This window comes from Haemaphysalis longicornis, unplaced genomic scaffold, assembly GCF_048455015.1.
Source record: "Haemaphysalis longicornis isolate Haplotype H1 unplaced genomic scaffold, Haemaphysalis longicornis Haplotype H1 scaffold_5, whole genome shotgun sequence".
Taxonomy (NCBI): domain Eukaryota; kingdom Metazoa; phylum Arthropoda; class Arachnida; order Ixodida; family Ixodidae; genus Haemaphysalis; species Haemaphysalis longicornis.
The window spans coordinates 192796051-192821743 of record NW_027526385.1 but is presented as its reverse complement, the minus strand read 5'-3'; the positions used below and the strand labels follow the sequence as shown (position 1 = coordinate 192821743).

At 42.8% G+C, this 25693-nt stretch overlaps 1 protein-coding gene across 1 annotated transcript in view; it reads left to right on the top strand.

Moving 5' to 3' along the window:
- Positions 1 to 2200: 2200 nt before the first annotated feature.
- Positions 2201 to 25693, top strand: part of LOC144139577 (uncharacterized) — a 53057-nt gene continuing 29564 nt past the window's right edge. Inside the window, exons 1-6 of the mRNA XM_077671887.1 lie at positions 2201 to 2281; positions 7285 to 7359; positions 13078 to 13285; positions 18063 to 18356; positions 22911 to 23011; positions 25008 to 25218. Of these exons, the coding sequence (XP_077528013.1) occupies positions 7297 to 7359; positions 13078 to 13285; positions 18063 to 18356; positions 22911 to 23011; positions 25008 to 25218 (877 nt within the window). The 5' untranslated portion in view covers positions 2201 to 2281; positions 7285 to 7296. The remainder of the gene's footprint in view (positions 2282 to 7284; positions 7360 to 13077; positions 13286 to 18062; positions 18357 to 22910; positions 23012 to 25007; positions 25219 to 25693) is intronic.

Genomic DNA, 25693 nt, shown 5'->3' with positions numbered 1-25693 from the left:
CCATACTGTAGAGGGACCACTATCGAGTGAAGGAGGGGAAGCGCCAATCAATGGGTGAGACAAAATAACTTTGCAAAAACAATGGGCGGAAACAAAGGCCAAAAAAGAGCTTGTGGCAGGTCAGGAGAACCTTTGCTATGCACATGGTGAATTTTACTGTTCCCGGACTAGATTATCTGGTATAAACACGCAACGAAAAACTTTATTTTGTTTTTCTCAAAGTAAGTTTTTGCACATTCTTTTTCCGCGAACACATGTAACTTGGAAGTGAGTAATTATTTTTCAAAAAACTTTGCCAGATGTTTTCCTTTAATAATGTTATGTGCAATGAACTAGGATTTTTAAAAACGACTCGTAAGTTTTGAAGTATATTGACTTATTTCAAGGATGCAGACAAAAATCACACATTTCTTGTTTTTTTTGTGTTTTCACTATAACTTGATTCCATATTTTCGAACGGCATTGATCCTACGTTATTGCACACTACGATTAGTTGGCTAGCTCTATACCAAACATTTTGCAATTCCTGCAAAACATTCATTAGTTGTGAATGTTCGGGTAACATTCAAGTTTGGAGTATTTTTTGTACATAACAAGGATCAATTATATTATATTCCAAACATTACTTTATATGATCCATAGAAAAGAAACATTACCGGTGAAAATGGAAACATATTTTGAAAAAGGTGGTGACATACTTTAATATACAGAAAAATTATCCCTCCAACGTTTTTTGACGAATGGTATGTCTTCACCTTGTTCTCTACGCACCCATGCATACCAGAGACTACTGCACTAGCATACGTATGTTCTCTGCAGGGCAAACATTTTTAGCGTTTTTTCTCCAAAAAGATCTGTTTGCGTAAAAACATAAGTATCTCCACTTTCACCTATTTGGTAAATCATTATTGGTTATTAACATGCTGACAGTTTTTTCAGTATATATTTTCATTTGCCATTGTCGACACCAGTTTCCAACCTTTTTTAGCGACTGATATACTTTTAACTGATACTGGTAGCTATCTATACTCTGGTAGAGAATGCAATCGGCTCTGAACAATCTGACATTTACTTCAACTACGTCGGCGACGTCATTATTAAAAAGAAGAAACAACATGGGTGCTGAAACAGAACCCTTGGGCACTCCTCATATTCCCGGAACAGTTTCAGACACATGTGCACCATATTGAACAAATTGGTTGCGGTCGGTCAAATAGTTTTTGACCCACTTGGTCATTGGTCGATTGCCAAGTATACTGGTAAGCTTTTAGATCAGGTTGGGATGGGAAACGCGGTAAAAAGGTTTTGACAGATCTAGAGAGATTACGTCAACCTGCGATTGATCGTTAATGCTATTGGCAAGGTCATGCAAGATCTCAACCAGTTGTGTTACAGTAGATAAATTATGCAGTTGCATTTTCTCTAGAAACGTCTTTGCAGCTGTAAAATCTCCGCAAATTGTTCAGAAAGCCACAATGCTTCACCGCAGAGCCCATTTCCAAACACACGAGCATTTAAAGTTTTCGTCGCCGCTTCTATTTAAAAATAGCTGTCAGTGGCAGAATCTGTTTTTTTTTCTCCAAAGATCTTGTAGGAGGGCGAATAGTGTAAAGAAGTGATCACGCACATAATTTATAGTGTAATCAGGAATGGGCGAGCGAACTCTCTGGAACATTTGCGTGTAACTGCCCATAGCTGACACAAATACAGAACTCCTCCACCAGAGATATCGAATGTGCCTGTTAGAGGAGTTTACCAATAAAAATATGGGGAATAGAATGATTTTACGGTATAAAATTGTGCTCTAGAGTTTGAGCCACTCTGGTCTTCTTTTTGAGACACAAAAATTGCCACACCAATGTGCTGCCATTTGGGCTAAAAGGTCCCGAGTCACCTTTTTCACCGTTAGTTTGAGTCTTTTTCCAAGTCTTTTCTCCAAAACACAAGGGTTGCAAATGTCATTTTTGTAAGCTTTAGCGCTCTCATCTATATCTCTCTCAACTCTTTCTGCCGCAGACTTTTTGTTCTGGGATATAGTCACTGACACTTAAAAGGAAAGCCTAATAACATTCGTGCATTTAACAACCAAAATTTTAAATGAGGTACTGTTCGTAGTACAATCAACTGCCCTAGTTATTCCTATAGATAGTTTTACCTACATGGTTTGTTTTGTGAAGCTATTTTTCCTTTTATAGCACCGGTGAACGTGCGTGCCGAAATATCCGACGCGAGGAGTGCTCTGCTTGCATGGAAGTCTTCTAGCCCCGCAGAAAGATACGAGGTATGCAGTTAAACGTTACATCGTAGCAACCACTAGGTAAACCGCCAGCGCTAGGACTACATTAGCACTGCAGAAACAAATATCGGGAGAGCCATGACAGTTGCGGTACTGACGTGTTAGCTGGACTATGAAACTCTGCTGTTTATGAAGTCTGGCAGGTTTCCCAGATTTCGGCTCATTCCGTTTGCAAGTACAAACAAACTTCGGCTCGTTGGTATATAACCGGTACATTACTAGTACATAACTGGTTGAGCTAGTTGGGCCATGGGTGTTAGAGGGGTAAAAGAAACGTTTTTAAGGAAAGGGGCAGCTCATCAAACGGGACAAAGGAGAGCCGGGACAAACACATGCGTTTTATAGCTCTAGCGCAAGTGTCTCTCCTGTTCTACTTCGTCACTTTCGTTGCGCTGTTCCTTACACTAAAATGTAGGAAGCCGTAAAGGCTCTGTAGCCAGTTTCTGGAAACCGGCCATAGTAGTATCGAAACAAGCATAGCCAATACCATGCTAACCAAAAATGCTGTTTTAAACCTGGGTTATTTGTTTCATGTTGTACGCACTGTCTTTTTGTGCTTTCACTGGGTCTGTAGGAAACTTTCTGTGAAATCTGCTTCATAGGGTACCATTTGTTGCACATTTATTGTTTCTTGCCCCTCCCCACTCTCGGCAATGTGCTTCAACAATCCCTGAGCGTATTATCAATATGTAAATAGATAAGTAAACTCAGAAAACTGTGCATGATGTGATTAGAGCCGCCGACAGTACCTCGTTTGCTTCCATAAAGGCGATGCGTTAAGTCAGTTTGCGCTATAAGCCCACTTCTACCGACTGACCTTGACGCAAAGACACATCCTTAGAGCGCATTTGGGAAAATCTATACTGCGCACAGTTCTCCGACGCCTTCGCAGGTTTCAGCGTTCCTTTGCGCTAGTCGGATTTCCACTGAGGCAAATGAAGTTGAAGCATGTGTTTGCGCGAAAGAATTTTTAATATACGAACAGGCAAACTTATGCTTCGAGTTTGGGATGTATTACCTGTGGATCAAAAATTTTGTAATGACGGCCGTATATAAAACCACGACTACTGGGCCAGCCTTGTGCTGGGTTATTGATTTTCTGAGTATAATACGTCACTCACGAAGCACATATTGGCACAAAAAAGAGCATGCAAAGAAACTCCTCCTTACGACCACAATTGTCAAGACAGTAATCTTCGCATCACGGGATGCAAAAGAACCATGCTTTTCTCCACTGTTTCATGATTATCGCCATTTTATGGCTGCCTTGGAAAAAGCCCCTCCAAGATTGAGGGGTAAATGCTGTTGCCGAAACTCAAACGATCGGAGTAAGAGTAAAGATTTTAATCAGTTTTTTAGGGGCGAAGCTCCTTAGGGTGTGGGTCTGCCCATCCTCGACGTATGTATGTAGCCACCTCTAGTTTAGTTCTTGGATTCTTTACTAGATGGCGTGGCTACCTCTAGTTTAGTTCTTGGATTGTTTACTAGATGGCGGGAAGCGTTGTAATAAAATCCGTTCGCTGTTGGCGCACGCTCGGAGTCGCCCGATGGATAAGGCTGCAGATGCGCGAGCCCGCGAGGCAGAAGCGCTCCGTGAAGCTGCGCGACGCCGCCGCCAAGATCCTGCCGTACGAGAGCGGGAGGCCGAAGCGTGTCGTCTGGCTGCGCGACGACGCCGCCAAGATCCCAGCGTTCGAGAACGAGAGGCCCAAGCGTCATGGCAACGGCGCGAGGACCCTGCCGTACGCGAAGCGGCACGGCTGCGGCGCGAAGAGGATCTCCAAAACGTCAGAGAACGGGAAGCGGCGAGAAAGCGCGCGTATCGGCAGGCAGACCCCGATGCAGTGAGAGCTCGTGAGGCGTCTGCAAAACGCATCAGGCGAGCTCAGCCCCAAGGTGCCGACGCGCGGTTTAAGCGAGACTTTCTAGACGTTACGTTCGGACACAGATGTAGTGGGCGAACTTTCACTGAAGAGTCACGGTTTTACCGATGATTTCCCCTCAGGAGCTTCGCCCACTCATCATCATTCACCCCGTGGATATGCTGTGAATTTTTTTACATGGCGCTTGTTCAGAGAACTCACGACGTAATGTAGACCTTTGGACGATATAATGACAGAAATTGAGAGCAATTTAAAAGAAAATAATTTTGTTAGGGGCCTAATGCGCCGAAGCTCAACTTGGGGTATGAGGCGCGCCGTTCTGGAGGCCTCCGGATTACTTTTGTCCCTCCGGGTGCCTGTACGAGCGCAAAGTCTCGACACACGTGCGGTTTCGCTCTAGGACTTCATCAGTGAAGGAGCCACTGCTGCCCGTATCGAACACTCGTCCTTGAGCTCAGCAACACATCTCTTTAGCCGAACTTGCGGGTCCGGCTTTTAAAAGTTTGTTTTCTTCGGTTTAGCACATTACCTTTTGATAAAAATATTCCCAAGCTGATATTTCCTCTAAATGGTGAGTACACATCTGCAGCGGAGGCTGATCCGCAAGAAAGTCGTTGCTCAAAAAATTATCCCACAAATTGCATTCGCGGATTCCCACTGCACTCGGCGTGTGTATTTTGGCACTCGGTGCGCTCAAACTGAGCGTACAAATCAAAAGATCTTTCGTGTATAGCAGCTAATAAATGTAACTATTATGGCCTCTATATAGTCTATATAATTATAATATATATATAATATGTAATATATATAATATATATATTGTCACGGGACAGGTTGACAATGCCCCATGGCGGCGTAGCTCGGCATCGAAGACGACGTGGAAAAGGGCGCGTGCAGACTTAGCGGACTCGGCCATGGCCGCTTGTAAATACAGTAAATAGATCGTTCTACCCCATTACATCGTTCATCTCATGTATGACCTGCCGCCGCGTAATACTATTATATATTATAAATATATATATATATATATATATATATATATATATATATATATATATATATAAATATATATATATATATATATATATATATATATATATATATAAGGTCCCCTTCTCCCTGTGTGGTCTGAGTGGCGCTGGCTGCCACCCTCAAGTGTCAGATACAGTTGTAGTAAATATAAATACCCCAGAAAGTGAAGCAGAACACAGTCGCCCAGATAGCCGAATTGGTAAGGCATTCGAGATCTAATCGAAAGGCGTGGGTTCGGTCCCCACTCTAGGCGCGTGTTTTTCTTTCTTTCTTTCTCGCGTAATTAATAAAAAAAATAAATGATGATGTACCGTCACTAACGGTAAAAAATTGTCTAACCTTCCCCTATGTCTTCTTTGGCGTTGTAGGCTGCCGGCATTTCTTTCTGTATTTTCCTAACGAGCCCCTCATTTTCCAAACCCATGTATATATATATATATATATATATATATATATATATATATATATATATATATATATATATATTGATTTAAATATATAATACAAATATCTATATATAATCTAATAATTTTCTAGATTGTAATTTTTATTTAGCGTAAGCTTCGCTCAAATCAGCTTCATAACTAGGAAAAAGGCAATGGCTATGTCAATCACTAGCTCACTTTCTGCAACAGAACTTATGATGTCATACGCCCAGCTGTGCGATTGGCTGAGGCCGGCAGAAGCAAATGCAAGTTATGCGGTGCTTATAAGCTTGCAGCACAAGATATTTTCGCTAAAATGTAATCCATTTATTAATTTTATAGAGGTAAGAATGGTGGTGCAAGCATGGAAGTTAAGAAAGTACAAGTAAACAATGAAGTAACAGAGCGCGCTGTTGTTGGTACTGCGCACGCTTGGCTTGTTCTAGCTGCACAGCAGTAGGCGCTTTGGAGTTGTCCGACACGACACTGGCCGATTGGCGTAAGCGACATTGGCTTACGTGGCCCTGCTGTCGAGAATAGCCCATGTTTCACAACACGAGTACTTTCTACCGTAATAAACACAAACCAGGTGGAAATACGGTCAAAAATAAAACAATAGCGGGCAACGGTCTGCCAGTGTATGGTGGCGCCCTCTGGGAAGACGGTTGGCAAACAAGGCTCTGTAGTTTGCTGAATTCCTAGTGCCACGTTAGCGTTCACTTCAAGGCCTGCTTTTGTGACGTCATCGCAGACGACCTCACGAAACCCAAGAGTCGGAGGGAGAATCAAAATTTTTAGCGAAGTTGAATAAATACTTTCTGAATAAAGGCTTTTTTCTGCCAGAAAATTGCTTGAGTGACTATAAAACTCCAAATCTTTAGAATAAAACAAATACGTACTATGTCTGCATGTTCCCTTGAAAGCTTGAAATTGTTCTAATTAAAAAGCTGTTAGCTTAATTATTCCTACAGAGTCAGTTGGCCATAGTCGTTTGTAAGAATAAGAGCTTTCAGAAACTACACACTGACATATATAAAGATAATAACGTAAACAGCCTGAACACATTTGTAAGCCACAATAGACGCCAGGTAGAAAGGCTCCAAAAAAGCTTCACGGCCCAGAAGACGACGGCCGACATGATAACACTCTACTTTGCCGGGGTTGTTATTCAGCAGCATCCATTCCCCGTTGCCTTTTCTGGCAACGCGACTTGCCTCCTGTTGATGCTGCCGTAATCACCACTGGCTTTTCGTGGTGTGGTCAGACAGCTTTTATTTTTAAAGTGCCCTCTTAGTCTTGGCTCGTCAGCCAATTAGGAAGGGATTTTTTTTGCTGAACGGCCCGGGTCTAGCTGATGTGCGGCTTTCTTCTATTCGATTGTGTTTTCCTCTTGGTTTCTTGAAACGCCGGGCACGTTGGTAGTTGTATCCGAAATCATTTTTTTGGTTCTTTGCACCTGCTTTTGCTATGTGGATGAAAAGCAACATTTCTATCGAGGAGTTAGGCACATCTCTTGCAAAAAATTTTTCCTTGATGTTGCATTTTTTTTGTCATTCGCATGTAAACGTGACCCTCCTGCAATTTTGTCGTGTACAATACTGCAACCTATTCAGTTTGACTATATCGGCCATCAACTGAAACGTTCCAGGTCACCGTAAGCATGGAAAACATGACAGAAGATGGCGAAACCAACAAAATGATCCACTGGCCGACGTTCCATTCGGTAAGATTATTACAGGTTCATTTTCAACGCGTATACATTTTGTTTTAGATATCTTGCGTAGTATCGTCTACGCTGGCGGAAAACCGACGCTTTTAGCATAGTATGCATTATTATTTACAGCGTTGCATTTTTGGATATTTTTTTTCACCCCTGAGAAACATTTTGGCGAAATATTAGCCAGGCAGCTAGCACCAAAAACCAGAAAGAAAATTACCCCTTAGATTACTGGAATTATCTCAATTAATGTAAAACGTCCTGAAGGTTTGATATTTTAACAATCCACTTAAAGCAGTTGACGCCGGGTTTTATGTTTCCTTTGTCAGATTTTAGGCTTAAATTCTTTCCTTTGTTCATAGAGTGTTAGAGTGAGGTATACTAGGTAAAACGTTCTCACTGCAAGTTCCTCTGATCACATTAAAACTTACGCAGAAAAGTCCGAAATCACAGCGTTAAAACTGCCACACACTAACAACAGGAAAAGGAAATCGGTACACAGCAACCAGAGAAGACTCACAACTAAAGTTTGTTTCTAACGTACCCATGTTTACCATGGAAACGTATAGTATTAGCTTGTCCATTCCATGGAGACTTTTCACTGAGACGTTCATGCCATCATTACGCAAATTCTATCGGAAGCTAAAAAGCACGATAACGCAACAGTCGCAATGGTGTTATATTGTTAGAGACGGAATTCCCATTTTGGCGAAGGCCAATAAAGGATGGCTTGCACATGCCCCTTGCATTCTAGGCGTGTGTCGGTCCCGAATATTCTGCCGGGTAGTTGTGTAAGAGTTATGTACGAATACAGATATACCAAACAAATGTTTGCACTTTACTTCTCTATGTTCGGTACCATGCATTGTCTTATGCGTCTAGGAAGGTGCTTTTAGGCTGAGCTGATTGTCCATCTGGCTTACAATTTTATATACGACTATGACCAACGCAGTCCGGCACACATGCGAATGATTTCTTGTAAACAACTGCGTCCTCATCTTTCAAAAACTCGTGCCTAAGGGGATTACGCTTGGCATGACACACAACCATTCTGGCCCAGGTGGTTGGTATAGGCAGAGATAAAGAACCTAAAGGTCGAGCCGGAACTTAAAAAGCAAGCACCATCCGAACCGTTTGGCTGAACTGTATGGTTCTTGTGTACGGTGATCCGCTGGTGTCAAACGTCAGGTGTATCTACGTTACGACCGCTAATGTCACAATGCTTAGCAAACATTTGGCTTAAGATGAGGATACATGCTTATGCTTAAGTTTCGCACAGCGCAAACTGCAGTCTTCCGGCGACGGGGAAGGAAGCGGGGAAGGAAGCCCACTCCTATGGATTCTAATGCCGGCGGCGCTAATGATCTGCTACTGCCGCACACCCTACGTGTTAAGCATGAACCGCATGGCTCGTTTTTGCACGCGATTCGGGCGTGTCGCCGTTGGACTTGCGATTTTTCGCTGCCCTCGTCGGTGATTCCGTACGCGCGGCAGCTTCTGCATTGCTCAGAAAATGATTCGCGCCGCGCGCGGAAGTGGGAGGAGCCTGGCAACTTGCGCCAATGGGGAAGCACACGCCTCATGGCGAACGTTTCGAAGGGCTCGAGACAGCCGGCTGGCTCCGCCAGAGATGTTTAGGCTTAACACCCCGGCAGATATTGCGTGGGCACTTTTAGTAGCGGCGTGGATGAGGTTTCATAGTACCCGTTTCGCCCAGAATATCAGCTCCTTTACTGCCAAAGCAACTTCGTGCGTGCCTAGAGCGGCATTTTAGAGAGCGCTCAGAAGCGGTCGCTCGAGCTCTCGACATCACATCGCGATCGAAGCCGCCGCCATGTTGCCGCCGTCGGCCACGCCACGCGCAGCGTGCGGGTGGTTCCGCGGCACCATCAGCACGGCTATGACGTGCGCGACGCATTTTCGCGAGCACAAAACGCCCCATGCGGTTCACGCTTTAGGAAGTAATTGCGTCGTCAGCGAACACAACATGGTGTGCCATATTCTGACGGGAGTAAAACAACGGGTAAAGAATGCCGTTTAGAAGCTTCATTGCTTTTACAAATCACTCTACGCATTGTTTGAACCGCGGGGCGCGCCTCTAAAACCTTCCGTCAAAACAGCAATGCTTTGCTCCGCATGTCAAGCATAGCAGGTGAACTTGCAAATAAAAACGTAAATAAAGATAAGTTAAGACGTGGAGTAGCAATTCAGTTTCGTGAGCGCGAAGTTGGAGCTTTGTGTTATGCTTGCACATACAGATGGCAACTTTACGATTGTTAGAAGGAGGAGTGCAGAGGGTGCAAGGCGAATATACAGCAAACGGCGCAACAGCTATCACAAAACAGGTGGCAGTGGCTTCAAGAACTTTTATTACTTTGGCTCTGTTGTTCACTATTGGAGCACCCTAGAACCACACAAAAAGAAAACGAGGCAACTGGCCATGAGTGACCCCTTCGAAAATAAACGAAAATAGACATATAAGGGCAAGGCTATAAGCGGTCGTGTTAGAACTGGCTGGAATACTTAGCTCTTCTTGCCATACGATTGCGAAGATAGTGCATGCTACGCAGTTCACCGGCTGTACATGCTTACAAAACAAAAACCGCCATGCTGACAAAAACTATATATGCTTATAAAAACAAAAACAACCGCCAAGTTCCTGCAAATCCGAATTATATTGTTAGAATATCCACTACTTCGTGGCCTGGTAAGTATCTTGACTGTACTGAGAACAATGTTCACTCTAACGCATAAGAATACATGCACAAACACAGCCCATATATTGGTTCATCATCATGATGATGATCAACATTAGCCTGTATAAGCACACTGCAGGGCAAGGACATCTCCAATTATCCGATCCTGGGCTAACTGCGACCAATTTATCCCCGTGAAGTTCCTGCTCTGATCTGCCCACCTAACTTTGTGCCGCTGCCTGGCTTGCTTGACTTCTTTTGGGATCCACTCTTTTGCCCTATGACCAACGGGTATCGTGCCTTCACAGTACATGTCCTGCCCACGTCCATTTCTTCTTCTTAATTTCTACTAATACGTCCTTAACACGTGTTTGCTCCCTGACCCACTCCACCCTCTTCTTGTCCCTTCATGTTACCCCTATCAGCTTCCGTTCCATTGCTCGCTGAGCCATCCTCAATTTAAGTTGAATTCTTTTAGTGAGCCTCGAAGCTTCTGCCCTGTATGGGAGTACCGGTAAGATGCATCTGTTATTCACTTTCCTCGTCAGGAACAATGGTAGGTTGGCATTAATTATATGAGAATGCCTTCAGAATACACTCCACCTCATTCTTACCATTCTAATTATCTCTGCGTCATAGTTGGTACCGGGGATCACTACATAGCCTCAGTAGATATATTCGCGCAGCACTTCCACTGCCTCGCCACCTATCCTCCCGAAGCTATTGATATACTCGGTTAGGATTTACTCACAGATGAACCAGGATAAAAACTGAACCATTGCAAGATGTCTGGAAGCACTATGTAGATGATACGACAATATGATGTCAGATGTTCTTAGTATGAAAAATGCAATGTGTTAGCTATTGAATTCTAATGTCAAAGCTTTGCAATCAGTGCCAAACCTATGCGCTATAGCTTACAGTTGAATACACTTCATAATTTCCCAAATTGGTTCATCGGGTTATCTTTCACCCCGGTTGAGACAACAATACCGGCATAATTTTTTGCATCAGCATGTGGACTTTCACTTGATTGGGTACAGTTTCTCAGAAATGTTTAAACATCACAGCGATATAAAACACATAAAGTGGGCATATCTTTTCTTTTGACTCCGTATGTAAATTTTCCAGCCCTGACACACGCTTCTCGTAGGGAGTGAGCAATGGTGTAACTGTTTTTGTGCTCTGTTCCGTGTCTGCAACGAGCCTTGTTAAACTAGTGCCTTCAGCTCTACAGTTTCCGTCAGGCTCAGCATGAAGTTTGTCTATAAGGTCTAATGCCGTCAACAGGCAGTCCTAGTTCGCGCTGGACAAGCTAGTCGTATTGGAAATTAGTTGTAAATCATGAAGTTGACTTGAAGCTGCATAGCTTGACTTAACATTCTATGTCCAATCTTAAAGTTAGGAACCCTACATTTTGAGAATGGCGAAGAAGCTAGCCATGGGTAATTATTTTAAATATCTGCGGACGAGCTCGTGGTGACAGTTTTGACTCCGAATGGGGATGATAGATTTCACTTATAGCCTTCTCATGCCCCTGATGCAAACTCCGTGAGTACAACAGGAAAGTTTATATTTCTTGCTATTCTCAGAGTGAGAAAACATAAATGATTGTTGTATTTCATCAGCACGACCTAATCAAAGTCAAGCCATTTGCATTACCGCCAGGAGGTATCCTCAATATAACACTCAAGACTCATTGCGCTATTAAAACCTCTTGTGTGGTGAAAAGCTGTTTCGATATAATTTGAGCCGAATATTTTTCAGCTCCTTGTATTTTCAATTCCCTTTTATGGTTATGAACCCCGTCTTCTTAATAAACCACAACAGCACAAGGTTTGCATTAGCAACTTGTTACAACCACGTGTACCAACTAATTACGCCAAAACGCCTTCACATTTTTCTGCAATATAAATTTGGAATTGTTTACCACCGTTCGTGAAATTATTTATCGGCGTGGCGTTTATTAAATCGTCCCTAAAGACCACCTTTTGTCATAAAAATGGCTCGTTGGTCTCTTTTTTGCTCATTTATTGCTAAAGGCGATTTGATATTGTGATCTGTTTTGTCGTGTTGAGTCAGTTGTGAACCTTTTCCTGTTTTATTTGTTTACTTGAAATAAACCCACCCTTTTTTGGAGCGTCGTATAATTTTGCCGTGTTGTTGCCAGTGTTTTTTTTTTGTTATTATTACTTATGTGTTAACTCATCGAGTGTCGCTGTACAGTCACTGACTTTGGGAACCTTGCCTGCAATGTTTTACTGATGTACATTTTTTGACGCACTCCTTATTTTTTTAATGAATCGTAAAATACAAATCCAAACTACAAAACCCGGGAGCGCACCTTGCTTCATTATCACTTCACAACTTGCGCATTTTCTATAGAGTAGGCTTTGCTATTGAAGGTGAAATAGGAGCAACTGTATTAAAGGTAAAAAACACCTTGGCGCCACCTTTTCCCAACTACGAGAATAAATAAAAATTCTGCCATTCGCATACAAACGGCGACCAGCCAGTAAAATCAAAGTACTTGAAAACCCTACAAACGCACATTCAAGAATTTCCTAGTTGCAATTTTTTTCATAATTTATTAGTACCTGAAAACCGTGATGGCTCGAAGGAACAAAGTACCAGTGATAAGTAATTGCTCTTTATCGCATGCATTGACAAACTGCATCCGCAATACAAAAGAATAAAAACTATACAATTGTTAGACGATTATAAATATGATAATTCTTGATTACTTGATCACGTGAGCAGATCTTGCCATTGCATTTATTACAATTTGATTGCGCACGTACAGTGCTTCTCCAAAATGTTTTGCGAGCGAATTTAGAACTATACTAAAAAGTTACGTAATGTGTTATCGCCGGAAGTTGTATTATTCTTTGTTAAATCTCTTCATTTTAGCAATGAATTGAGTTTTCTGCAGATGCCTAACATAAGAAACGCCGCAACGAAAACTGCAAATATTTTTAAAAGAAATAAATGATGTTGAGTAACGCATTTTGAAATTTTGCCTCTTCAGCCAGTGTTCCCATCGGTGAACTTGTGGACCGGAGGCGGAAACACAGGCAATGCCACAGTTAGCTTCGATGGTGATAATCTGACATCACACTACAGCGTTCCTGTGTTCGGCCTGATGCAATTAAGACACTATAAAATGCATATCCGGGCTTGCACGGATGACGCCTGCAGCAAGCAGATATCTATGGCCTTCAGGACAACGCTATCAAGTGAGATGGTGATCTGTGCATTTTTAGCAGAAATATTTTTCACGCTTTCTCTTTTTGCTAACATCTATGCCTTAGGTGAACTTTAATACAAGAATCACTGAAGATGCTACTACCGTAACAAGCTGCCTTGGCGTTTATTTATTTAAGTGACAAGACCTGAATATGTTGCGTTTTGCGGCTATGGAAACAATATTTTTTGGCAATAAACGGAACATTTTGTAACATTTTTCTGCAGCTAGCCGAAACGCCCCTCTGAAAATTTGGTGACTAGAGCGGGGTTATTGATTCCCCACTTGTATTGTTCGTGCGTTCGATTATATGGCATACTTGTTGAAACTGCAACGTTCTCCTCCCATAAAAATGATCCTGAGTGCATCATGTACTTCTTTGCTCCCATGGTGAGCTTACGTATTATGGAACTTCAACTTTTTGAGGAACTAAAACGGACCGTAACAATTATTACCCTTTCCTTCACTCGGACTTAACTTTCTTGGCTACGATTTTTTTAGCCTTATTAGCAAAGATAACATGTTTGTGCGCTAGACGGTTGTTAGGAGGAATTAAGGCCCAATTGAAACAGAGATTTAACAAAGACCGGTGAATAAAGGATCCAAAAAGTGTTTCTCAGCACTTTCTCTTGCCTTCCCATGTGCATGAACTGAACCGTTGGTCTTCTGCGAGGTATATTGTCAGCGCTATCCAAAAGCGGAAAAAAACTGTAGACTTTTATTAGCTTCAACGAGAACAGCTATAGGCTGCAATGTTTTAGTTGCGCAACATTATTACTTATTTATTGCACCTGCGCGTTGAAGATCTCGTTTCGTTAAGTTGGCAGCATTGCATGCAACCTGCCAATTTTTGTTTGCTAGACGCTGCGTAGCTAAACCTCTTCGCTTTCCTGACTTTCCTCCTCTTGCATGAATGCGATTTGTTGTGTGCTGAATAAGGGATAGCTACAGAAGTTATCCTTATAAAGTGGACATCTGCAGTAGTAAAGTTTCGGATAAATCTCTCATCGGAATAAGAATCCATTGTTAGCGCTAATCGCATGATAATATTGTCACCCAAAATAAAAGAGTGGCACGCGGCTTTCCTCAAACAACCCTTAAGGGACAATATTTCGATTTCAAGTTTCATGGCTCGCACTTTTTTACAATGTTAGCCAAATGTCAAGTTTCTTAAAACACTCTCTCAATGTGGTCATGAAATGAGTCATCGCCCTTTAATTAGCCAAAAGAAAAAACTCCATTTAGCACCAAAGAAATATTTATGCGCAGAAAATAGAAAATTTTAGTGTCCATTTGAACTTTCCAAAGTCCCAGCTTTTTGTGCTGCATGAAAAGTGCAGGTTTGCGCTCCCAAGAGAGTTTTTGGATGGCTTCGATCTGCCTCCTACGCGTAGCGCAGCTGCCCGTTTAGCCTATGTAAGGAAACATTTAAAAATGATCGTGAATTTCACTGATTGTATGTTGGCTCCATTGGCGTTGTTCTTTTGCGGATTTATTTTCCGGTGCATGGACTGCATGGACATGGCAAACATTTCTTGCTGCTGCCAAATTTAGGGACACGCTAAAAAAACCCCTTGTGCTATGAATCAAGACTAACACACCATCGTACGTGGAAATGATTTCAAATATTGGTGTGTAATACTTTTACGTTGAGCATTTTATCATTCTTTTTAATGGCGGAAACTGCATGCATGAGTGCAGTAACGAACACACGCTCTAGCCAAAGGTGGTTTAGTGTAATGCGGACATGGAGTGCCCGAGTGCTGCAAAAGGACATACGTACAACCCCTTTGGTTACAATACATCGGCATCTCAGTTATTTTGCTTCTATTGGCGCGGGTGGCACTTTTGACAAGCATTTGCGCCACTCGTTTGTGTAGCCTACACGTTCACAATTTTGTGCAATATATAGTGCAAGAAACGCAGCAAACACAAAATGATATCTCGTACGCGTGCATCGACTGCATGGTGATAGTATGTATATATACAGGCTCGTTGGAAGGCTGTAATAAAATTTAGATATTATTCCCCAGATTTTTTCACCGAACAACCTCTTACAGATCTGGGATTCTGTTAAGCTTCTTTGTTTGACATGGCTTCAGCAGAAGTTAATTATGCACATTCCGACAAGTTACAAACAATATGTAAACACGAATCAGCGGGAACAGATTTCATTTCCTTCTTCTGAAGACTTGGCCTTTCATTTCAAGCGTTTACGTGCCAGTAGCATTGGTTTCCTCTCCATGCCTACTCTCTAGAACGCAGATCTGGGTACTACAATTTGGGTGCACGCACTATGCAGAGATTATTCAGGCTTTGCAGTGCAAAACAATTTTTACGTCAATTCAGCGGTGATTTGTTCCTTCTGCTCAAGATTTGCATTTTATTCAACCAAGGCAGGCGTAATTTTTGTGTGCCAAAATGCCGTTCAGCAAAATGCTGGGTGTTGATGGCTCTGATTAATATATTGCAGCTGATGTATTTCGAGACATTGTTCTTTGCCGCGGTTGTCTCATCAGCGTGAAACTTTTCAAGCGTACGCATACGCGGCAGAAAATTATGGCTGCATAGTTCGAACATCTGTGTGCATTCTTCACAGCCTGCCTTGTTCAATACTTTTTCTAGATTTTGATCACTTTGTGCAATCATGGTGAGGTTCAACAAATGTTGTTGCTTTTGAGCACATGTCAAAATAGTAGCTGTCATTGTGCAAACTTCCAAGAGTTAATATCATATGAGAGCAAACCAACTGTTCTGCGCCTAGAGTCATACACAAACTTTCTAAATTCTCTGATATTTCTTTTTGTGTTGGAGTCCGCCACGATGTGCACGTCTAGGAATGAAATTCTAGGTACTTTGAATTCAAAAACGTTGATTTCGCGTCCACTATATTGGTGACACAGGTGAACATGCGAAGCCAACTGCGAGAAACCAATTTCCCGCCTTCCTGCTACTCCGCCACATTCGCGTCATCCGTTTTCAGGCAATCACGTCTCGCTAAACATGGATACTTTGAAGATACCATAAAATAAAGACAAAACAAAGAATCTGGTACCACGCGTAGCTTTGGCGGAGATGACCAGAAATATTCATGCCACCCCTATGATAACATCTCTTTTCACAGCGTTGCGGAACATACCTCTTCTCTGTCAGAAATATCTTACACAGTACCATAATCTGAACTCCACTGCTGTGAATTTAACTGAAACAAATACACAAAAAGTTCGTTCCCCATCCTGTATTAGGGATCCAGTTGTTTCCAAGTAATAACCGCGTTGTTGTTCCGAACCGAGCAGTGTCTATTAAATCTGAGATCTTGGTCGCCACTATCATCCAACCCTTCTTTACTTCCCCCACCAACTGTGACTATCTTCCCAACCCCCTTCCCTCCTCTTTCCTCCTCTGCCGGTTGAGGTGACGACGCCACGCCAGACAGCTAGCGGTGTGTATTTTCCTACACCCCCGCCCCCCAACAATTACCTTCTTCTTCTTCTTCGGTGGCTTTTCTAACACGTTCCGCCTTGTGATAGCCGGGCACCTGGAATCCGCGGTTTAGAAATCAAATGGCACGTCCGATTTACGACTGTATCCCCCCAATATCGTAACAAACGAGGGTTTATTCAGATATATTGTTATTGGGCGAACTTCAATATATGAAAACCGGAAATTCAGCTCGGTTTGGTTTAAATAGCTTCGCAAAAGACAAGCCTCATCAATTCTCATTCTAAATTGTTCGCACTAGTGCATGATAGTACAGCATTTTCATAATTTTTAATGTTGAAGGCGCACATGGAAGATTCCCTGGGGTTTAAGTGTTCCTTGCGTGAATCGTATGCAGCTGATAGAACGAATCCATTTTAGACGGAGAAAAAAAATCGTTATGTCTTTTTTTTCCGAGAATGTGGTTGTGAGAGAGGCATCCATGGTACATGCAAAACCTTATATTACCACGACTAATAAGTCTCTGAGTTACAAAATGGCGCCAATTGAACTTGTAAGGCAGACAGGACGTGAATGCTATAACAAAAGCATCACCGTAAACGTAAGCATCGTTTTCGACTTGATAAAGGCCAAGGACTTCCTTTTCTGGTAAAAACTAACGCGACGCCAGTGGAAATAGTTACCGCTATATCTTCCCGGCTCCACGACGCAGTACTGCGTGGCCGTGCCTATTACTACTTACACTTCCTTAGTGACCTTTGACACAGAGCAACGCGCGAGAGGTTTCTCTCCGCAGGAATTGCAGGGTTGGCCAGACACATCAATGCCAACACATAAGCAAACGCTAGCAGTGAGTCACAGAAAGGTGTGCTTTAGGGGAGCTACTGGAACCGATACTTCAAAATATATTTCACAACAATCAGCTCTTCCTATTTCTGGCTAGGCTTACTTCTAGAAAGCGGAGGCAGATGTCGAAGCTGAATTTTTTAGAAAGTGGTGATGATTTTTGTGTATTTTTTATTCTTCGGTAAAAATCAAAAGATAGATAAACTTTGGCAAGAAAAAAAATGACACGTACGAGAATATTTAGTTAAAGAGCTCCACCTTTGTCGCTTGTAAAACTACTGGCTACCCTTTTTTACGCTGACATTTGTGTGAATGAGGGCTATGGTCCCCTATCAGCGTTTTCAGAATAACGTAACACACAACCAGGTTGTACCCCTCCTTCTATTCCTTTATCAGAAACTTGAGCATTTTTTGGATCCGTGCTTCGGTATGTATGGTATTTTGCCCGTATTTCATTGTTTATCCGTATTTCATTATTACAGGAATCCCCAATGCTACCATCACAAGAATTTTTGCTAATGACGCGAACTCTATACATCTGGAGTGGAGCATCCCGCGTTCGGAAGAATTGATACACCTTGGCCTCAAATTTGAAGTGCGGGTATACAATAACGGTGTGTTCCGACTTATATCTACGGCGGAAATGGCTCTCAAACTCACCGACCTCAGCTCCAGTGTAGAATATCAAGTTGAAGTGCGTCCTTCCCTTGAGGTATTGCCGGGAAGGCGAAAATATGGCAACCCTGACCGAGCCACTGTGCGCACCTGGCCCCTTGGTAAGCACCACATTGGAAAAAGAAAATAGCATTGTTCTTCTTGACTGCACCGGGTATTTCTACATTTACCAGTCGCCCAAAAGTCAGGTTAGAACGTTATTTCTGAACAAACATCATGTTTTCCGACAAAGCAAGAGTAAGGCTAAAATAAACCCAGTTCAAGAGGTAGAATTTTGTAACGTAAGAATGTTCATCGGTTTTGAAACTCAAATAAGTAGTGCTTTCTATTCCTTTATTTTGAATCAACGTGGTGTGGAATATGTTTTCCCAAGACCAGCGTGTGCTTGGCAGTATTTTCTGTTTCGTGTGCTCTTATGGCGCATTATATGACGCAAGCTTATGCATATCAATTAAGGCCATGTCTGCTCTAAACAACGGCTACACGTATAAGGTTGTCTCATTTGCGAATGCCCAAGCGGGGATGAAAATAAAGCGCCCATCTAGAATCATTATTATATACTGAGGTCGCCGATATTACATTCTGAACATAACTTCCCCTTGAAATGATGCCTTGCCCAGAGGAATTGTGTCAAGCAAGGATTCCCTATATATACTGACATGCTTCAGAACTAAACACGAACCTTGGTCCTACAGAAAAAAAGATACGCTCTTTCCAGGTCCATTTTTTCGTCTCTACGCACCACGGCAAATACCTTAAGTGTTCCTCATTACGTTGGTTGATTTATTCGGACGTTAACGATGAAAGTCATCGGAGGATTTTTTGTTTTGCATGGGAACAAATTATTCCAGTACAATTTACATATTCTGCGAGGGAGGGTACAGTAAAAACTGGGTTCAGTGGGATGCGAGTAGCCTACAATGAACAGAATTTGGTGTCCTCTTAGTTCGTGGGGAGGCCCCCGCCCTGGTGACTTGTTCAGGTTTGACTTATAACAGAGTTTACCGAGCGCAGCCAAAATGTTTTCGTAGATTCAAACGTTCGCAAGTATTGTTTTATTTCTATATAATGAGAGTAAGCTACGGCTTGCAAGGTTTTTAGTGGACTACAATCCAACAGGTTTAAGAAGGGTAATGTGCTACACTGTGACAAAACAACTTGTGGATATTAATACTCAGAATACCTTCACTCAATACTCAAAAGAACAATCAAAATGCACGAAATATTCCATTTGTGTTATATCGTATTTGAAGTACTTGGATTTTAAAGCAAATAAACTTTCTAAGCAACGTGTCATCAGCTTGATACCTACTAATATTTTGGATATTGCAATTGTTGTACGCGTGTAGAAGTTGAATGTTTATTCACAACTAAACCCATGATGTCATTTAAAGGTAGCAGCGTCTTGAAACAAGTTTTTTCTACAACCTAAATAAATCAGATTTAAGCACCAATATAATAAATAAACTCGTCTCAATATACAATAAAGTCACCGAAATTTCATAATGCTCTAAACAGTGAAACAATGTAGTTTTACCGGCTAATCAAGAAAACGCGTATGTCACGTTGGCTATAAAGACAACGGTTAATATGAGCACGCCCTGTCGTTTTCCTTATCTCGATGCAGCCTGAAAATTGCTGCTAACGGCCAGTGAGAGCGATAGTTCCCGTTCAATTTGCCGCGTCGCTTGTGGGACTCACTATCCGCGACTCGGCAACGGCGGCAGCTCGGAAACTGAAGCCGCGGAGGCAGAAAAAAGCGACTCATTCTTAGGTTTTTCTTAAGGGGTTCGGATAATGAAGGGAACAGTGGGTAATTAATTCATACTGGACGCTCTACAGTAAGCTGTAGTGTGTTATCATTGGACGTGCTTCGAAACATGACCATGTTTGTATGGTTGTTGTCCGTAGAAATACACATCATGAAGAACGCCGATCCTTAGACAGCAATAAGCTGACTGAGCGTCAGGTTACACAACCACTCATGTTTGAGATTTCCGGTTAAAAATATCCTATGGGGCTAACGTAAGCCTTGCAAAGCCACCGCAGGACAAAGCAATGGGGCCCATGGAATATTTCAGTTTAATGGTTCAGTTAATTCGAGTTAGAAAGCGTTATCAACAAGCCAAAAAAATGGCTCCAATCGACGCTGCGAAGCTGGTTGGAAAGCAAAGCATTAAACGACAACCACAGCAATTGCCCGTGCGATGTCACTTGAATTCACACACGTGGCTCTACAAAGAGTGAAACGAAAGTTTGTGCCATCCGTTACTTGGAATTCGCGGGGCGGCGTCCCGAACGCAGCAGCGTCGGCCACGGCCGGGCTAAAGCGGTGGACGCCACCGCCATATCCCGGCCTTGCGTCGGCAGAAAGAAAACGGAGAGGAGCGCCTTTCAAAAGGTGAGGAAGCAGAACCTAGCCAATCTGATGGGCTTTCTCGCTGCTACAGCACCGCGCGAAACAAGCGTAGATACCGAAACAATTCAGGAAGTGAGCTTAGTGATTTCTATTTATACCGATTTAAACTAGTTGGTTTAGTACGTTTGAAAATTGCGAGAAAGCTGAGGGAACTTCTATAATCGCTATTTATCAGGACCAGTTGCTCCTTCCTCCTTGTGTAATACCTCTCAAAACCCAACAGAATTGTATTCATCAACATAGAAAACTGAGTCCCATGCCTGACAAGCAGTGCACAAAAGGTAGCGTTTCTCTAGCGGCCAGATGCCTGCATGTGGTCTCTACATTTTGTTTTCCTCACCCTTCAAACCAATCTTTCACGTATCGTTGCCGTACAACCACTTAATTTCGTAAAGTGCGGGTTACTAAGAAGGTGCTGTGGAACAACTTAATCAAGTCGTGTGCAGAAAGCGCGCAATGGACGCGAAGCTGCGCCAAAACTGGCCCGAAACAGCGTAACTAAAGTAGACGACGAAGCCGTACCACCTATGCGCCCACCGGCAAGCAGCCACCTCTGCGTAATGAACGCAGGGTTAATTCGCCGCCATAGCTGCAGTGTGGTCCATGAGTGAAATATTCCGCCGCCCCCCGCCCTTGCCCTCCCCGCCGCCACCTCCGCCGCGTTGGGAGTTTATTGTCACGCACGGCGCAAAAGAACAGTTGGCTGGTAGCGGCAGAAAGGTTTGCTTTAAAATTCCGTCATCTTCATGCTCATACATCTGTTCACTGTATCGACATTTTGTCAATGACGAGGCTGTGGTATGGCGTTTTCTCGCATCGCAAGCTTTGCCTCTCAACCTGAAGCCATTCCTTCATTAGTCTCGTTACGCTAGACTCTCTTGTCGATCTGACGAAATTTTGTAGCGTGGTTTGACACCCGCCCTTCAGCAGTTTGCTTCGCATATGATCGTAACCTTTACAGGATTTCACCTTCACAACACGCATTCAGTATCGTGTGCTTCTGCCCAGCTGGCCGCGCCTTGTAACAGTTGATAGTCTGGTAAATGACAAATTTTGCAAGCCTACCTTCCCCTTGCGCGGCTTCGGCGTGGGTTATTCGACCTTGCAAAGCTTGGTTGTCTTCATATTGCTGAAGTTTTTCTTTGGATTCCTCGCAGGTTTGTTGAAGTTATTGCAAGCGCTCGTTTAGTGTCCGAACTTTCACTTGAAGGCTGTGAAGAAATTTTACGTGCGGATATTTCTTTTCCTCTCCGCAATATATCCAACCATGGCGAAAGTTGTCTCGCATTCCTTAGTTTTCTGTCCATGGTCCAACTGTTCTTCACCTTTGACATATCCCCTGGGGCTACGTATTCTTTTAGCTGGTGTCCAGGGGCTCTAGGTTACGCCTTTGGTCTTGTAGACGAGGAGTGTTTTGTTTTTTCGTGCGCTATAACCCGGTTACCCTAAGGTTCCCGCTTGCCCGCACGCGGTACATGGTGCGCTAAGCAGAATTTGTCGCTACATGGACCGAGACGGTATGTAGGTCGGTATAGGACAAAAGCAGTCGACAGCACAGTTCTTGGAAGCAGCAACTTGCGTTTCAATCTTACCTTATATACGCATGAGTGAAATGAAGCAAACTGACGACGGTCTAGGAGATTTCCTACCAGTGGCTAACAATCTTACTTCCTTGTCGGGACATTTTTGCTGGGAGGTATTTCCGAAGGTTTCCTTTGCACGCAGGTCAGGGTAACAAAAACAGCTTTCGTGAGGCAAGCGATTTACAAAGCGGAACGCATCGATTTGTAGGAATAGCGTGCCGTGTAATTTATCCTCAGGCTGATAAACCTTACAATAGTAACAAAAGAAAAATATTGAGGTGGCCGGCTCAGCAGACGACCGCATGGCAGGTGTCAGAGTAGAAAAATTACGCCTTCGCCCGAGGCAGTGCAAGCAGATGAGACGCTATCTACGCCTGTAAGCAGCACCCCCACCACCCGCCGTGGCCGGTAATACAACTTCTCTTTAACACAAGTCCTCATGTTCGCGAGACGAATCGGCAGGCCAACCCAAAAACTGGAGTGGCCGTGGTATGGTTAATAAGCATCAAGCAAACGTCACCTTTCACGCAAGACCTATGCACATGCTTTTCCGTACGCTCATGTAAATAAGCATCATTAACCGACTACTTCGCTCTTTATAGTTCGTTCAGAATATTATATTTACCATAAATGTCTGTTGTTTTCTGTATTAGTTCTCTTGCCACCAACTTTGTCAATCAATGGCTTCAAAAATGGGCTGGATGTCATGGCTGTCTCCTGGATTTTTGTCAACAGTACCGTCCTGAATGTGGAGGTAAAGTAACAAACTTGCCTAGACGCCTGGCAGTATTGTTTGTGTTCTCTAAAAGTGCACGCAACCTAACGTGTTCGTTATGATTTCCCAGCTCATCCTTTCAAGTTTTTTTATCGTGCCCCGACGGGATGTATTTTGTTAAACGGAGTATTTCCCCCTGTTGTGACTAGACTAGCGTGGAATATCATGCTAAGAAAAATATTAGTACTGAGAGGTTATTGCTCCAAGGGCGAATGCCGTGGCTAATTATTTGCTGAACCCTGGCTGTGCGTGTTCATTTGTTGACCGCTGCTTCGCTGCTTATGTATTTTCGATTTCTGTGTGCCAGGTCAAACTTAATTGATGATTTGTGTTTTCTATTTTAAGCAGTTTTTCTCTCCGTGTTTGGAGACACCATATCGAGTTGAAAATGCTTAGAACCTTAATATCCTGCAAAAGTGGCACGTTAAGCGGAGTTAATGTCGTTTTTTAAACAGTTTACAATTTTTGTGTCCATTTCCAGAAAAAAATGTATTAGTCGTCTCTGCAACCAAAACAAAGTACAACCTCGACTATTGATACAGACGATTTTAAAATTTCTAAGTAACTTGTTTATTAGTTTTTTACCGACCTTTGGCTTAGATTTACGCGTCACCATCGTGAAGTGTGTTATTTACTACTTCATGGCAGTTTCGATGTACGAGTGAACAAAGGCCTTATCATCATAGGTAGCTTTTCTCACATAGGCTTGTACTAACTTCAAGTTTCTTGGTGGCTGAGCGTAGTCACAACGAGTGCAACTCCATCGTTAATTCTTAAAAACACCACCGCGTTCTCTAGTATTTCTCAGTGAATTGCAAATTCTTTTGCGCGCTCTCCATTTGCTAAAGGCCCTTGGTGGCACAAAATATTTAACACTACTCAACTCCGTAAAGCATTTTCCAGTTCTTCCCAGGAAGCTTAGTCCGATGATATGACAGTTGATGTCCGAGAGATCATATATAAATACTAAGGTAAGTGTCACTATTAGATGTCCTGGTTACTGTAACAGAGATGTGCTAAAGGTGCATCTTATCTTGCCCCGCTACACAGATTTCTCGCGTTTAACGTTGCCAGCATCAAGTTCCATAGACTGCCTGGCTGGGCCCAAAGATTCTAAGACCCTCTGCTGCATCAATGCCGTGACCGGCGGCACGGCGGGGGCGCACTGGCTCCTCACATAGAGCTTCATACTAATATATACTAGAGGAAAATCTAGCACCACTCTCTATGGGAGCCGCGCTTGAGCGAGCGCTCCGTCATGTACCGGGCAGGCACGTTTCGGTTGTCCTTGGCATGGCCCATGAACAGGCAGAAAAGTGCGCTCTGGATGCAAAAAAGACACCTAATTACTGTAGAAGGTTCTTCAAATCTGTTTTGTTATAATAAATTGAACATCCAAAAAGAACATTTTGTCAGTGATTATGTACAAGCGTCATGCATGATGAACAAAAAATATGTTACCTTTTTTTGTTGATTTTGCCTTCGAGAAAAAAGGAGCCATATTTCGAACTAAGCCAAGTGGGCAAAGAACGTTGCCAGCGGCAATGGCGCCGGCCACGGCGGCCCGCGACTGCAGTGACAGGTTTTCCTCTAGTATATATTAGTATGAAGCTCTATGCCTCATGAGGACGAAGTGCCAAGAGAAGGTTGGTTATTCATTGGAAGTGGGGGCGAACTACTACACAGGGTTGCCAGATATCTCTGGTGAATGAGGATGTGCTGTTTCTACCCCAAAGAACCTCCCAAGCGTGATCTCACCTGTTTAGTTGACCCTATGAAATATCCAGGAGAGTGTTTACTTCCGGACCTGCCAGCTGTCTATAGCTGGGGAAGTAAGAGAGCCTGAAAAAGAAATCGCGGTGCATGCTTCTCTGTACGAAATCTTTTCATTATACAAACACAAAATAAACCACTTCAAATTGTTACGTATAAACGTTCAAGCAAAATGTTTTCACAATACTTTTTATCCTTCCAGGTGGCTATTAACAGCAGCGACTTCGTAAAATGCGGAACCTCCTCGGCTTGTGATTTAGTTGTGCTGTACGGCTGGAACTCATCTTTCAAAGCTGGTTTTATTAAAATATCTAAGTTAAAGGTCTATGACACATGCGCCATTGACATGCGTGGCTGCAACAACCATGGGTGTGGTGACCCAACTACAATTAATGTCACTACCGGCATCTCAGGTATTATGTTACTTTTCACACGACTTAAAAAACCAACGACCCTTGCTCGAAACTTCACTCCGCTTTTTTTAAGTGAATTCTCGCTTCGTTGGGAATAAGTCCACTGATTTAGAATGTATGCTTAGGCAACTATCTGAAAGGGACTTTTTGTGATTGCTGAGACTTGCTGATGTCAACCGGAAAATAGACTACAGTCATTTAAGTACAACTTATTTTAGTTAAATCATAGATAAGGTCGAGAGGTTGGTATTTGTGGTGTAGTCAGAAACTCTCCTTCATGTGAAAGAATATTAGTATTATTCGGTTACTTCTGGGGTTGAGACATACCTGATGAAAATAGCACCGTAAACGATTTCTCCACCATTTATCCGGAAATAGCTGTACTAATGCCATAAATATGCCATCCTGAGTGACAACAAGCAGTTAGTCGCTCCTTGACTCACCTATAACTTATTTTTATTCATCGCAACTAGAA